The following is a 13,134-nucleotide window of genomic DNA, read 5'->3' on the forward strand; positions in this document are numbered from 1 at the left end:
GCATCAAGGCCTTCCCTGCACACCCACCACGTGGCAGCCCGGCATCAAGGCCTGCACACCCACCACGTGGCAGCCCAGCATCAAGGCCTTTCCTGCACACCCACCACGTGGCAGCCCAGCATCGAGGCCTTTCGCTGAGCGCTCACACCACCACCATTACTGTTGATGGCTGCCATCGATCAACTCTGACTCCCAGTGGCTTTACACAGAACAGAACAGAACAGAACAGAATGCGACGTGGTCCTGCACCATCCCAAGATGACAAGATTGACATGTTTGAGCCCATTGTGGATGTGATTGTGTCAATCGTTATCATGGAGAGCTTCTCTCACATTCACTGACAGACAACGATGTCCTGTACTAGCGACGAGTCTTGGCAGGTGGGAGCTCTGGTAGCCAAGGAAGTAAGGAGTTGTGCTGCCCATGAGAAGACAGGCAGTTGAAATCCACCAGTTGCTCTGAGGGATCAAGATGTATCATCTACTCCCGAGTAATTCACAGCCTCTTCAGAACCTCTGGAGGGTCAGCTGTGAGTTGGTTCCAACTGCACGACAATGAGTTTTGAGTGTTCGAGTGTGAGTCTTGGTGTAGTCCGTACTGTTTGCTGTTAGCCAAAAGGCTCCATCAATTTGTCCCACCAGTGGCTCTGCAGCAGAAAGATGGGCAGCCTCCTACCATTAAAACTTAAAAAGCACCTCAGAAACCAGATGGAGCATTGCTATGTAGACTCAAGCAATTCGATAGCAGGGAGAGACAGAGATATAGAATAAGAGAGAAGGGCAGAGAGAAAGGAGGAGGGAGGGAGGGGGGGGAGAGAGAGAGTTATCCTGAGGAACTCTGGAGGTGCTGTGGAGAAGGTACCCAGCTGCTAACCAGAGATTTGAATCCTCAAGTCCCTCCATGGGGGAAATACAGGAGAGTCTGCCTTTGTAACGATTCACAGCCTTGGAAAGCTGATGAAGGCAATTCTGCCCTGGCCGACACAGTTCCCTAGGAGCTGGAATCAACTGAGGCTGTGTCCAAGAAAAAGAAGATAAAAGAAATCTCATCATATTGGCTTCGTTGTCATCTTTTTTTTTTCAGTAAAATTTTTTATTTTATTGTGATTTTAAAGAATGTGTACAGAAAGGTTAGATTTTCAATCATTCATTGTTGCACTTTTTATCCCTTCTCCTTCCCTCCCGCCATCCCCCCAGTTGACTATTTTTTTCCCTTAAAAATATTCACCATCTGAGAAAGATGGGATCAATTATGACTATTTTTTTCCCTTAAAAATATTCACCATCTGAGAAAGATGGGATCAATTATGTATACTGCATTGAAACAGATGAGGGAGAGAACTGCTTAAAAGGGCTATATGATTAGGTATTGGCCACATGCTGGAGCGGACTTGGGCGGAGGAATTGTGTAACAATGAAAGAATATTTCTTTTACTTTTCAAAGAGAAGAGTATATGGGGGAGGGCAGGGAGAAAAGTGCAACAATGAATGAGTGGAAATCCAAAGTCTCTGTAAACTTTCATTAAAATTAATAATAATAAAAAAAGAAAGAAAAAACATTCACCATCACAAGAACATGGAAACAACCCAAATGTACAGCCACAAACAAATGGACTGAGAAATTATGGTTCGTTCACACAATGGAATACTGTGCAGCACGTGGGAGCAATGATTTTGTAAATTATTACCCAACTTGGGAGAGACTGAAGAGCATTATGCTGAGTGAACTAACTCATTCCCACAAGGATAAATATTGTCTAAAACCATTATTGTAGAAGGAGTATGAGGATCCAGGAGGGGTGGGAGAGGCTGAAAGCAGAGGGATGAGAATGTGCAGGGGGATGAGGGGATTAATCATCCGGTTGTACAATTTGATGGTTGGGAGGGTGAGGGAAATGGAAATAATTTGTTAGAATTTGTATTCAAACTTTGTAAATAGAATGTTGTTGTTATGTGCCATCGAGTCGCTTGCGACTCATAGCGACCCTATGTACAACAGCCCTAAACTCTGCTCTGTCCTGTGCCAATCGCACTGTCTCCGACACACCCATCCTGATTACCCCAGTCACTGTATCAATCCACCTCATAGAGGGCCTTCCTCTCCCGCGCTGTCCCTCCACCCTCCCAAGCATGATGTCCCTCTCCAAGGACCGGTCTCTCCTTACAACATGTGAAAAGTATGTTAGACAGACCCTCAGAATCCTTGCCTCCAAGGAGCCTCCCGGTTTAACCCTTCCCAGGATGAATCTGTTTTCCTAGCAGTCCATGGTACCCTCAATACTCTTCTCCAGCACCATAGCTCAAAGGCTTAAATTCTCTTTCTCTCCTCCCTAGTCATTGTTGCATAATTACTTGCCTCCCCCACTTCCCCCAGTCCTCTTTGTAATGCACCTCTTACTCTGGGCTGTTGTGGTGAACCGGCTTCTAATCCATGTTTCTTTCCAAACAGGAGCGTTACTATCCTCCATAGGAAACCGAGGCTCAGAGAGAAGTCACACAACGCTAAGTGGCAGTCAAGCCTGGAGTCCTGGGCTGTCGATGACCTGCACAGCTTAGGGAGTCAGGGGACGCTGGGGAGGAGAGCCATGGAGAGGGCCCTCGGAGTCCATTCGGTGCACTGGCTGCAGTGGGAGCGGGTCTCAGGACACTGACCCAGGGCCCTGCCACGCGATGAGCGAACACGGGTTTAGTTTCCCCATGATTTCTACTGCAAGTGTGCTGATGTGTTGCCACACAGCATGTCAGTCCCAAGATGTAGCCAGAGCCTCACTGAGGATGTGGTCTGCTCGGACAACGATCACACATCCAGTGGAGACCAAACCCAACCCACCCTCGCTGCCTCCGAGTCGCTTCTCACTCGTGTTGGGGCTCCACTGGGCTTTCAGGGCTGCACATGTTCCCAGGAGGGGACAGCCTGTCTTCTCTTAAGGAACAAACAGCAGGTGGATCACTCACTGTCCTCATGGCAGAAGTGATTAGCTGACCCTCCCGGGGACTTCTAGGGGCTGTAATTACAATGCGGTTGACTTACTCAGCTTTCCTCCTTGGAGTACCTGCTGGATTTGAACTGCCTGCTTTTAGGTTGGTGGTGTAACTCCTTACCACTCGGCCGCTAGAGCTCCTAATGGAGGCAAGTGCCTCTTAACCCACAGTGACCAGTCACAGGTTGAAAGGACGGAAACCCCTGAGAGTAGCCCCCTCCCTTGCCCTGCTTCCGGCATGGCCTCCACTAAAAGACAGGGCGGAAAGAGCCCTCCAGCTGCCTCCGTGGTGTCTTCTAAGCTTGATTCTGCTCTGGTCTGGGTTTGGAGAGAAGCAGGAGCATGAGCCGGGCTTAATGGGCATTTTGTATTTATACCGGTGTGACCCTTTCAGCAGAAGCTGGTGATCTTTGACAAGTTTCTCCATCATTTTGAGCTTCAATGTACTCATCTGTGAAATAGGAAGACATTGTCACCACTGTAAAGTGAGTATCAGGATCAATCATGATGGAAGCAGAGTCCCTGATACGCGGTCGGGGGTGTCAGGCGCTCAATGAATGCCATCAACCAGACGAGGATGAAGAGAGAGGAGGGCACAGCGTGTCGACAGGATTTACTGGATGAGCAAGGGCTAGAGCCTCAGCCGTCAGGCCCTCGGGGCAGCATCCTCCGCTGCAGACCCCGCCCTGTGGACACAGGAACCAGTGGGAACGACACAGGCCTTGCTGTCTGGCAGACATAGGATTGATTTGCGGCCCAGCCCCTTGCTGTGTAACCTCCACCCACCCTGAGCCTCCATTTTTACAGAGGAGGAAGGGAGGGACTTGTTAGGTGTCATTGAGTCAAGTATAGGACCCATAGTGACCTTATGAACAAAGATCTGACCCCTGTCCTATCCTGTGCCAGCCTCACCATCCCTGACACATGTGAACCCATTGCTGCAGTCACTGTGTCAATCCATTTCAATGCATTCTTCCTTCTGTCTCTGATCTTCCAACCTTCCAAGCATGGTCTTTTCCCAAGGAACAGCCTCTTCTAGCAACATGTCCAAAGTACGAAAGACGAAGCCATTCTTGCATCTAAGGAGCATGCCAAGTCCACTAAGACATACCTATTCGTCCTTTCTACAGTCCCTGGGATATCAGTACTCTTCTCTAGCACCACGACTCACAGGCATCTCTTCTACTTGCGTCATCCTTACTCACTGTCCAGCTCTCAGATAGCCACTGAAAAAAACCCTAACCTGTTCCTGCTGGATCTTCTACAGGCCATAGCGACCCTATGAGGCCTGCTCTGCGCTATTTTCTTGGCTGCAATCTTTACGGAAGCCATTTGCCAGGCCATTCTCCATACAGCCACTGGGTAGGTTTGAACCACCGACTTTGGGTTGGCAGTCAATCGCTCACCCCACCCAGAGGCCTTGCTAGCCATTAGCAACTAACATAAAAAGTGGAGTCCCTCAGTCACACTTGTTAGGCGCTGTTGAATCAAGTATGACTCAGAGACACTATTAAATGAAGGATCTGAACCTACCCTATCTGACAGGTCTTATCCTGGGCCATCTTCATCTTTGCCATACTAAAGCCCATTGTCAGTGTCAATCCATTTCATTGAGGGTCCTCCCTTCCTTCACTGACCCTCCACTTTTCCAGGGTGATGTGTTTTTCTAAGGACTAGCCCCTCCCAACAACAGGCCTAAAGTTTCACATCCTTCCCTCTAAAGAGCAGGCTAGCCACTTTTTAATTGTTCACCAGCATTTGAATAATAACGGTCATCACATTGGACAACTCAGGCCAAACATTCACATCACTGCTGAGAATCCCACTGCACAAGGCGGGTGCGGTCATCTGAAGGGTCACCTGCGTGGTGGCTGTGGGAAAGACCTAGGGCCGCGTTACTGCGTGCACATGCCACCCTACCACTGCTGTAGGGCTCTGACTGAAGCCTGGGTCCAGTTCAGCTGGCAGAGGCCTCACTTATCCATGGAAAGTGGACATTGTGTTGTTCGGTCCAGATTTGCTCTGAATACAGTTCCATGTGCCCAAGGACGGAAGGCACCTGGAACTTTAATTTCTCCATCTGAGAAGGAATAATGCTGGGTCTTCCTTTGATATTGGAGCAGGGTTGCCAGAATCAAGTGAGGAAACCACTGAACACACTCTGAAACACAAGGGCCACGTAGACAACAGGGCAGCATAGGGAGGTGGGGAAAAGCCTCAACTTGGCTTCAGAAAACCTGGTTTCCAGTGTTACCCCTGCCTCAGCTGAGGCCACAACTAAATTCCTTCACTATAAATAAGCCCTTCAAGCTCACTGCAACTGAGTCAGGACCAATGCAGAGCTGACCCTCTATTGGGTTTCTGAGGCTGTAAATCACAAGGGAGAAGAGTTTTCCTCTTTCTTGTCCAAGAGTGGTTGGTAGGTGAGCAGCGCACCTCCCTACGTATGTAAGGAGGTAACAATCAAGGTACCTAAGCTGTCCTGTCACTGAAGGTCAAAACGAGGTATACGGTCTAATAAGAACAGGGTGCTTCTCCATGTAAGATGCTACGTGGGATGACCACTGCCCAAAGTCTGGGAGGCCAAGCTGCGCGAGGCATCTGCCACCCCATCTCCCTGCGGTGCGCCACCCACTGGGAGCCCCCTGAACAAGCCAAGAGACCACCAGCCAGCCAGGGCAGAGACAGGGCACTGGCCGGGCCGACAACGTGTTCTGCAGCTGCTGGAACAAGATGCCCCTGCCACTGGGACCACATGCACCAGGATCTTGCGGAACAAATGGTCCGATTCAGGGAAACATACACATTCTGGAAAGTTCTCCTGCAGTTCAGACGCACGCCCTGGGCTGGAGGCTTGTTCTGGGCAGGCTCCAGGTTGCAGCGGGAAGTGGTAGGAAGAGATGTGGAGGAGGCATCCAGGCCCTGGCTCTAGTGCGGGCTCAGCTGCTCACCTGTTCACCGAACAGATGTTTCCTGGGTCCTGGTTACGTGCCATACCCTGTGCCAACTCCAGGAAAACGGGGCACAGACGGAGGGGCCAGGCCCTGCTCTTCAGGGACTCACTGTCCAACTTGTCTTTTTTTCATTTTCATTCTCCCACAAAAGCCCACCTTCCCTGAGCTTCAGAGGGACACCCTCCACCGGAAGCTTTGGGCCCCCAAGAACACACCCAGTACCATTCTCGTCAAGGACTTGTGATGGACCATGATCTAGACCAGGCCTTTCATGTGCTGGCTTCAATTTCCACAATTACCTCAGAGTTTCTATTACTTCCACTTGACAGGCAAGAGAGCCAAGCTCACTTTTTCAAGTTACACATTTACTAACAGGCAGGGGAGATCTGAAGGCAGGTTTGACTACCTCTATAGTTGGGTTCTATTTTGAATACTGCTTTTTAAATACTGTCTTTTGATCTCATGAAGGAACCCTGGTGGCAAAGCTGTCAAAGCATTCAGGGACTAACCAAAAGGTTGGCAGTTCAAACCCACCAGCTGCTTCACAACAGACAGATGAGATCGCTTGCTTCAGTAAAGAATTTAGAAGCTTAGAAACCCCGTGAGAAGGTCTGTTTTGTCCTCTAGGGTCACAGTGAGTCATAATTTACTTGATGACAGCGGGTTTGGGGAGGTTTATGATCTCTGACTCTTTGGTAGAGTCAATGATCTGGAAAACACTTTCATAAGGCAGGGTAGGGTGGCCAGGGAGCTCCCCAGTGCACGGTGCTCCCCTGGGCTGGTCGCAGGGAGACAAGGTAGGACCTGTGGCCGGGTTTCTACCTCCCAAGGTAGGCCCTGTCAGGGCGTCAAGTGTTGGCTGAAGACTATCAAAACCATGGTGGTGGGGTGTCCAAAAGAGTGATAGGTCCCAAGTCACAAACCAATCTAATCCCAAAGCAAGGCAAAGGACATGACTCCTTTTGCTATTGGCTACACTTCCAGCTGATACAAGCAAAGTTTCAGGCCAAGCTGGCTGCCTCAGGCATGATGCCCTGCGGAAGTGAAGAGAAAGTAGAGCAAGTGGGGAGACTTGATAGGCGCTAAGGCAGCAGCCCAGCTATGGCAAATTAGGCTGCTTATGAAATAGAAGTTTATAGAAGCTATTTTTCAGCTGACTAGCTATCAAGTTGTGTCATCTGCATAACACAGATTGTTGATGAGTCTTCCTTCAATCCTAACGCCACATTTCTCGTCACAGAGCCCAGCCTCCCGGATAATCTGTTCTGTATATAGATTGAAAAGGTATGGAGATAGGACACATCCCTGACATCCACCCTTCCCAATTTTGAACCATGCAGTGTTCCCTTGCTTTGTCCTGATGACTGCCTCCTGGTCCAAGTATAGGTTTCACATAAGCAAGATCAAGTGTTCTGGGATTTCCATTCTTCTTAGAGTCAGCCACAGTTTGTTGTAGTCCACAACAAACTATTTGCAAAGTCAATGAAACACAGACATTTCTCAGGTATTCCCTGCTTTTAGCCAAGATCCATCTAACATTAGCTACAATATTCCTAGTACCATGGTTTCTTCTAAACATGGCCTGCATTTCTGACAGTTCTCTGTTGATATGCTGTTTCAGTTGTTTTTGGATAATCTTCAGCAGAATCTTGTTTGCAATGTGATATTAATGATATTGTTCAAAATTTCCACACTCTGCCGGATCACCTTTCTTTGGATGGGAACAAATATAGATCTCTTCCAGTCAGTTGGCCAAGTGGTTGTTCTCCAGATTTCTTGGCACAACTTAATGAGTACGTCTAGGGCAGCATCTGTTTGTTGAAATATATCAATCAGTATACTGTCAATTCCTGGGTCCTTGTATTTTTGCCAATTCTTTCAGAGCAGCTTGAACGTCTTCCTTCATTACCACAGGCTCTTGTTCATACATTGTTTCATGAAATTCTCTGTGTCCTCCAATTCCTTTTGGTACAATGACTCTGCATACTCTCTTTTAGTACTTCTTGGATCATTTAATATTCTGCCCAAAGCATCCTTAAATATTGCATCTCAAGGTACTGAGGACTTGAAGCACTTCCTGTGGAAGGTCAAGGACTGCAGTCTTCAATATGGACTGAAGCTCAATACCAAGAAAACAAAGATTTTCACCACTAGGCCAATTGGCAGCATCAGGATGGATGGTGAAGAGATTGAGATTGTAAACAGCTTTAGTTTGCCTGGCTCCACAATCAACACTCTTGGCACCAGCAACCAGGAAATTAAAGGATGTATTGTGTTGGGGAAGTCTGCCATCAGAGGCCTCTCCAGAGTACTGAAGAGCAATTATGTCAGTCTGGAGACTAAGGTCCGCCTGATACAGGCCATGGTCTTTGCAATCACTTACTATGCATCAGAGAGCTAGACAATGACTATGGATGATAGAAGGAGAATTGATGCTTTTGAGCTGTGGTGTTGGAATTTACCATGTACTGCTAAGAAAATGAATAGGTTTATCCTGGATAGGATTAAACCAGGAGTCCTTGGAGGCAAGGATTCTGAAGCTTTGTCTGACATACTTTGGACATGTTGCCAGGCGGGATCAGTCCTTGGAGAGAGACATCATGCTTGGGAGGTTGGAGGGACAGCTCAGGAGAGGAAGACCCTCACCCTCTATGAGGTGGATTGATTCAGTGACTGGGGTAATGGGGATGTGTGTGTCAGAGACAATAAGATTGGCACAGGATAGAGCAGGGTTTAGGGCTGTTGTTCGTAGGGTCGCTATGAGTTATAGGCAATTTGATGGCACAACAACAACAGCTATCAAGTCAAGTGTTTTGGTGGCACAGTAGTTAAGCACTCAGTTGTTAACCAAAAGATAAGTAGTTCAAATCTACCAGTTGCTCCATGGGAGTTGGTTCCTGCAAGGTGACAGCCTTGAAAACCCTACGGGGCAGTTCTACTCTGTCCTAAGACTGACTGAGTCAGAACCAGTCAATTTGACAGCAATGGGCAGATATCAAGCAAAATGTTCATTATGCAGCATGATGCTAAGGGCAAGCTCTGGAGGCAGAGCTTGGGCTCAAGTCCCAGCTGGGCTCTTCACTAGCTGTATAATTCAGGGAAATGAATTCACGTTGCTAGGATACTAACCAATCACATCACAATTGTTGTTGTTGTTGTTGTGTGCCACTGAAACGACTGTGACTTAGAGAGACTCTATGCACAACCATTCTGAAACCTGTCCTATCTTGAGCCACCCCCAGTTACTGTGTCAGTCCATCTCATCCAGGGTTTTTTGCTCCTACACTGTCCCTCTACCCTTCCAAGCATGATGTCCCTCTCCAAGAACTGAGCCCTCCTGGCAACATGCCCATGAGATGGAGCTTTACAATCCTTGCCTCTAAGGAACAACTTGGTTTCACTCTTCAGGACAGACCTGTTTATTCTCTTTGCCCATTGTATGTTCAGGATTCTTCTCCAGCTACAGCTCAAAGGCATTAATTAATTCTTCTTTGAACCCCAGTCACTGTCCAGCTCTCTGATGTATACCAAGTAATTGCAAAGACCATGGCCTGGATCAGGCGCACCTTAGTCTCTAGACTGAGATAGTTTCTCTTTAGCATTCTGGAGAGATCCCTGACAGCAGATTTTGCTTAATGTAATTCGTCTTTTGAGTTCCTGACTTCTTGTTGTTGTTAAATGCTATGGAGTGTGATGATGCTGGTGCCGAAAGTGTTGATTGTGTATACCACAGTGCTAAGACTTAATTACATGAGAGAAGACTGTCCATTCAAACCGTGTTCCTTGGGGATTGCAGTGCAGTTTCTTACCACCAGGCCACCAGAGCTCTGCTAAGACTTTAGGAAATAAGAATTAGATACACGCTTCAATGATTTAGCTCCTCACAGAAGAGCTGTGGGCGAGCATTAACATTACTGGTAAGCATATTCGTTTTCTCCTGAACACAAGAGCCTACTATTTGGTCCCAAAAGCCTTCTGAGGTCCCAACTCTTCTCACTATTTCTTAGTTGTTGGAATTGACGGGAAACCTCATAAGCAGTTCCTTACTTCACCTCTGCCTTGCATGCAGACTTCCGAGTTGTAAAACAACCCAGTGGTAGATGGAATTTGGTCCAGGACTGAAGAACAATAAATGACATAGTTGAGCCTTTACATCTTGTGGTTCCTAACCTTTATACTATAATAGACAAAGTGCTAGTCAATAGGCCTTTTATTGTAAGAACTACCTTCCCTCTGTAACTTGATTTGTGCCACTATTAGAGCCTCTACTTGGAATAGTATTGCTTTTTAATTTGTTAGTTAAATTTGTGTCTTCTAGGCTGCAATACTTCCATGATACATCTTCAAGGATATGAACATGTACGGCTAAGCACAATTGATAACAGTGCATCTAAATTCCAAAATCAATCTCCATAATAGTCTATGTGTTTCCTATTGCCAAAGGGGCCCTTTAGAGTAAGTGAGAGAAGATCTTCACCCTGAAACCTACAGCATCCCTTTTCAGCAGGAAGTAGCTAAGAGAATACGCCGTCCCCTTTTCCTTATGAATCAGGGTGAAATCTCTCTCAGGGAGGAGTGATAGGGAATGGCAAAGGACACACTGACAAAGGAGATTAATCAGAACTGGCTTTGACAAGCACTGTGGCAATTGGACAATTAAAACAGACTTTAAAGGTGGGGGGGAAGAACGAACTGAGGAGGAGGGTAGAGAAAATAGTGCAACAATGAGTGAATGAAAACCCAAAATCTCTGTAAATGTTCATTAAAATTAATAAAATTTAATAATTAAAAAAGAATTAGATACAGCTCTGAGTCCAGGGTCATACATGTGGTGAGCATGTACCAGTAATAATTTTTAACTGTGAGAAAATTTGGGGAGGGGGGAATTCCTCCTCTCCACACCCCAGACCCTGCAATGAAAAAGATAAGGAAAACACATACACACGACTCTACAGCAATTGTAAGTAGCATAAGTTCTCAATTTTGTGTGCAGACTGCTGTGGATGTTTCTGGGGCTCGTTCCTCATACGTAGCCCCTGTATGTCCCTGGGAACAAGCATCATGTACCACTTTGCCTGCCCTCCCCCCTCCCCCTTCCACAGTATCTAGTATGGCCCTAGAGGCATGAGGAAACTGAGATTCCCAGAACTTGAGGTCTGAGCAGCACAGATCTGTTCAAGAAATGTGTACTGGGTCTCTGCTAACTGCCTTGGTGCAAGTGTAGGTAAGGGCAGATAACAAAAGCATCACACACGAGCCTTACCCTTGGAGGGGTCACAGTTGAGCGAGGGAGGATCTTAAGTCATCCTGTGACAGTCTAATAATCAGATGCTCCCAAACCCACCTGCACTCTGACTTGACATCTCTCACCCCCACGTTCACACATGCGCGCACAGCTACCCTTGCTCCTCACAGGGGGAGGTATACCGTGCTGGGCTCTGATGCAGCTCTGGCCTGGCCTCTCTGGAGGTGCCAGCTTTGGTCTGGACACTGAGGGGAGCACAGGAGTAGCAACCTTCAACAAAAAGCTGTTTGGTCCCACGCCAACCCCATGGGCCCTGCCTGCCCATTTTATCAGACCCTCCTGACTGTTGGACTAAGAATCTCCCCTGGAGGGGCACTGCGGGTTCCGGGCTGACCTTGAGCTGATGTGTTTGATCAGCTGTTTCTAGCCTGCACCAGGGGAGCCAGTGCACAAAGAGCCAGCAGGACGGTGTTTGATCAGAGCAGCTGGGGAGTTCGGGCCCAGCTCACTGCTCTTAACCTCCTGCTAATCTCTTCTTGAAGGACAAAGAAGGAGGACATTCTGAGAGACCAGGCCCACAGGTAACTCAGGCAACAGCCTTGCTGGTGGCAGAGGTATATGGAAGTTGGATTCTGAGCAGAGAGAAGGCTGAAGGAGCCTCTGGGCCCATAAGAGTCCACATTCAGAGAAATCAAGTCGGCCAGAAATGTCCTCTGTGCCCCAAATGTGGCAGAAAATTAAGAAGCAAAACATAGGCCTGTTCCCTCAGGAAATCGAGGTGTAGTAGATGAGTCTGGGCATGATCAGAATGAGGACTCAGATACAGGCAGCGTATGTCGAGGAAACACTGTCTCTACAAAGAGCCCAGCCTCCCAGCAGGGCACGCAAGGCAGGCAAGTGGTGACTCTGCCCCGGCAGACAGTGGACACAAGGTGACTGGAGAAGAGACTGAAGGGAGACACTACACCAACGGCTGAAAGCAGCTCAGAACACGTGGCATGGCGCTGAAGAGCAAGGAAGCACCTTATCTTCCGACCTCCGAGACAGAGTCAGGCCTCCCCGAGGGAAAGCTGGCCTGTTCTACCCCAATAGCGCGGCACCACTGAGCACTGCCTAACAGTGTCTGGTCCTAAACAGTCAGAGGACCTACACACATTTAACCAGTTGCCATCAAGTCACCTGCAACTCAAGATGAGCCTGAGTGTGTCCGAGTTGAGCTGTGTTCCCAAGGGTTTTCAATGGCTATTTGGAAGCGGGTCGCTAGGACTTTCTTCTGAGGTGCCTCTGGTTCAACTTGAACCTCTCTGTGCGACATCTGTGGTTCATGGTAGACACTTTGCCTTCCATGTGTGAGACTTGGGCTCAATTTCTGAACCAATGCACGTCTTGAGCACCACCATCCTTTCAGGAGACTAAGGCACAGTCAGCAAAGGCCTGTGGCCTACTGACAGTGAAACCCTGTGCGTTATAGTGGTCTTATCCACAACCACAGGTTGGGGCAGTGTTTTAGTCCGTTGTGCATGAGGTCACCAGGAGTCAGGGAATACTTCAACGAGCACATTACCACAGGCGTATTAGTAGATGCAGACCTACACTCTGGTAACACGGGATGGGCAGGGTGGGGGAAGACTGAGCAGATGTGTAAGAAAAATCTTGAAGAATGCTAACAAGAAGAAAATGACCTTGGTTCTATGCCCACGTCCTAGACCTGTCTTCTGAGTCTAGGGTCCTGGGATATTCCCCAAGGAAGACTGAAGGCCTTGGTCTTGGGAAAAGTCACTTCTTCCTTCCCTTCAAGCATATCAATGGGCATAAGCTCACGGAAGGTAAGATAAAATAACAAATAATAGTACTGAAGAAGGGAAGATCAGAGATGGTTAGTTATTTTCCCCACTTTCTTAGCACTCACTGGAGGTGTTCCACTTGGCATTCAGGCATCGGGCCTTCAAATACGA

At 47.9% G+C, this 13,134-nt stretch overlaps 1 protein-coding gene across 1 annotated transcript in view; it reads right to left on the minus strand.

Annotated features, from left to right (window-relative positions):
* Nucleotides 1–176, minus strand: part of EPHA8 (EPH receptor A8) — a 69,455-nt gene extending 69,279 nt beyond the window's left edge. Inside the window, exon 1 of the mRNA XM_006883667.1 lies at nucleotides 105–176. Within this exon, the coding sequence (XP_006883729.1) occupies nucleotides 105–176 (72 nt within the window). The remainder of the gene's footprint in view (nucleotides 1–104) is intronic.
* Between the last annotated feature and the right edge of the window lie 12,958 nt (nucleotides 177–13,134).

This window comes from Elephantulus edwardii, unplaced genomic scaffold (genome assembly GCF_000299155.1).
Source record: "Elephantulus edwardii isolate Elephantulus edwardi_28Jun2011 unplaced genomic scaffold, EleEdw1.0 scaffold00028, whole genome shotgun sequence".
NCBI classification, from domain to species: Eukaryota; Metazoa; Chordata; class Mammalia; order Macroscelidea; family Macroscelididae; genus Elephantulus; species Elephantulus edwardii.